This window comes from Bactrocera oleae, chromosome 3, assembly GCF_042242935.1.
Source record: "Bactrocera oleae isolate idBacOlea1 chromosome 3, idBacOlea1, whole genome shotgun sequence".
NCBI classification, from domain to species: domain Eukaryota; kingdom Metazoa; phylum Arthropoda; class Insecta; order Diptera; family Tephritidae; genus Bactrocera; species Bactrocera oleae.
The window spans coordinates 68,937,218-68,940,353 of record NC_091537.1 but is presented as its reverse complement, the minus strand read 5'-3'; the positions used below and the strand labels follow the sequence as shown (position 1 = coordinate 68,940,353).

General features: G+C 34.8%; 1 protein-coding gene across 1 annotated transcript; it reads right to left on the bottom strand.

Moving 5' to 3' along the window:
• Positions 1–915: 915 nt before the first annotated feature.
• On the bottom strand, positions 916–1,866 carry Pomp (proteasome maturation protein). Its single transcript, XM_014235052.3, has 3 exons — positions 1,728–1,866; positions 1,435–1,655; positions 916–1,126 (listed from the first exon to the last, which is right to left on the bottom strand). Exons 1-3 carry the CDS (start codon positions 1,728–1,730, stop codon positions 982–984), a joined length of 369 nt encoding a protein of 122 aa, XP_014090527.1. The 5' UTR covers positions 1,731–1,866; the 3' UTR covers positions 916–981.
• Positions 1,867–3,136: the final 1,270 nt, after the last annotated feature.

The window sequence follows — 3,136 nt, the reverse complement described above, 5'->3', positions numbered from 1 at the left end:
TGTTGAACGCAAATTATCTGCATAACAAAAAAGTGTATTCCAAAATATGCAGTATCTGATAGTTAAGATAGTTTATCCTTAGTGCGTAAGAGCACTGTTGTTGTTGTTGTAGCGGCAGAATTCTACTGAGTTGACAGTCGGCCGGAATAAATCCCGGTCCGTTCCGGTTACGTAGACCCGACTGACGTGGAAACGGTGCGTAAGAGCACTCTTTGTGGTTGGGCTATTGGCGCATAATGCAAAGTGCCAGTTTCCCGAAGAGCCATTGACAAAAGGTTGTGGAAAGGTATTTATCCTTAAATAATTATTTTTCTTGTAATTCTATATTATACAATTACTTCCATTGCATCGTTTGTATAAACATGTGCTTTCATGTTTCAAAATATATTCCGAAAATGAAAGAAAAAGCGTAAACTTCGTTTGCACCGAAGCTATGATATCCTTCACCCATAAAAAAGTTTCCATACAAAAACTATATTTTAATGGCAGCTATATGCTGCAGTTGTCCGGTATTAACAATTCGAAGATTGTGCCGTTGCCTTGTCGAAAACCCATGCCAAATTTCATGGAAATATCTCGTCAATTTAAACAGTTTTCTATACAAGAACTTATTTTTGATCGATCAGTTTGTATGGCAGATATAAGCTAAAGTGGTAAAGCGTTTTCGACAAATGAGCAAATTCTTGATGACAAAAGGACATGTCTAAAATTTCAGATAATTATCTCAACAACAGATCTCGTTACGCTGATATATTATTTTATAGGGTGACGTTTCCTTCTTGGTATTACGAAATTCGTGGCAAACTTAATATACCCTGTTCCAGGTATAATAATACTATCTACAAAGTGCTTTCTTTATAACATAAATACCTCTCATCTCCTCCACATTTCCGTTCTGTTAAAAACAACTATATATACATTACAGCTAAATATTTATGTATTTATGCAAATCTCTTCACCATTTCTATTAATAAAATCGCATTACAAATAGCTAGGGTTGCGATCCATCATTTTTTCGACGGTAGCATGTGGTTGGTTCTGGAACTCAAAGTGATCGGGATGACCGAGTATGTCGGAGAAGTCAATCATTTCATCTCTAGCTAATATGATATCACGCATCATGTGGCTAAAAGATGTAATAGATTAGTAAAACAATTGAAGAACCAATCGCTGTATAGACACGAAAGGGTCAATGAAGAAGTTTAAAAAGTGGCTAAGCTCAAAATCACATATTGAAATACAATCGAACTTTTTAAATTTTTCATCACAAATGATGGAAAATAGTTTCTAAATAACGAAGTTTACTTTCATCTCATTGAGATTCGCCATATGGAAGTTCGACTGTATTGTTCAACATATGTTACTATCTAAATGAGTTTGAACAGCTTAGCTCTGGCAAGATCTCGAGTTCGTATAAACCCTACTCGCACTCACCTCGAATTGAGAAATGGCAACCGTCCAACTTTATTAGCGGCGTATAATTCCATACCCATTTTTAGTGGCACTCCCTCTCCTTCTCTATTGCGTACAACTTGCATTACCCAGTCTTGTTCAGTATCATCAACGGGCAACTTCAATTTCGTCTGCATTAAGGCATTCTTGTGAACTGGTGTTGCCCATTCTGACGATGCGCTCAAAATTTGTTGTGTTGGTTCCTTTATAGATTAAACACGTGATAAGTCGTTTAAAAATAATTAATAAAATTTGTATGTCGATGAAATATTTACCATTATTATATTTTTTAGAATTACTTTTTGTCGAACTGAATGACAATACAAATTGTATGGGAAATAGTAATTTCGTTACCACCTTTTTTAATTGTCAATTTAAAACTAAACTGAGTGTGATGCCAGATGAATTATAAATTTATATACTCTGTTCACACAACTCTGTTTGGTTGAATATTTTTTCTGGAAAATATTTAAATACGTTATGAGGTTATACAAGGTGGCTCTCGAATCGTGCTACAAAAACAAACCGTAATGACTTTTTTTAATATACGTTACATACATTTTTTTATTGTATAACTAATTTTTTTTATTTGACATAATTAATTATTTTAAAAAATTATAGACCGTAAATGACCTCCATGCTCAACCACGCATATGCGACATCTAATTACAAAATTATTCATTGCGACCTGAAGGGTTGAAGTCGAGATTGCCTCAATTACTAATTTAACTGCTTCAATTCAGACAGATTTCTGGGTTTTGTTTTGTATACCTCTTGCTTGACATAACACCATAAAAAAGTCTAGTACCGTCAGGCCAGGTGACCTTGGGGGCCAGCGGAAAGTACAGTTTCTTTAAATTTTTTTTTTTCAAATACTCATTGGATCTCCGCAATAACCGGTCTGGCTTTTTTTTGAATTTGCTCTGTCTTTCTGGAATCAAACGCTATTGAAAGGAATATATTTTTGGCGCAGTTCTGGGTAAAAAAACTCATTCAAGGTCTTTAAGAAACGGTGCCCATTGACAATAACTGTTACCGTTTTCTTCAAAGAATTATGGCCCGACAATACAATTTGATGAAACTGCATACCACACAGTGACTTGTTCTGGCTGAAGTTCCATCTCCTGGATTATATCTCCATATACGTCATTTTTGCTTGTTTACATTTCAAAATGGGCCTCATCCGACATAAACAGGCAATTTATCAAGTTATTGTCTTCTTCTTATTTAAATAATTTTTTGGTGATTGGGAATATTTAGAGGGTTTAATCGGCTTGTTAATTGAAAATTGCATTGCGAAACTCTTGGATTTGCTTGAATTAATGAACATACGGATCTCGATGGTATGGTTTTCTTGAGATACTTCCAGATTTGCCAAACATGTTTACCAACCTCATAATGGTCCATCTACTCGGGGTGTGCCGACAAAATCCCGTCTGAATTTCCTTTCGACGGAAATGACGGACTTCATGGTACCGCTGCACTATCCAAACCCTCTTTTCGGTATACCAATCATTAATTTTTAAACAATTTATATAATAACCTACCAAAAAAAATATACCTCCTAAAGCTGTTAGCCTACTGTGGGTTCCAAAACTGAGAAATCTTAATTGAAATGTATGAAAATATAGGAACACTTTTCTATTTGCAGTTTTTTTTCAATTGTCTGACGAGATTCATATAT

Bases quoted from the DNA above. Each gene is read 5' to 3' on its own strand.
- Pomp (XM_014235052.3), bottom strand. The intron at 1,127-1,434 runs GTGAGTGCGAGT...TACATCTTTTAG, and splicing joins TTGCCATTTCTCAATTCGAG to CCACATGATGCGTGATATCA.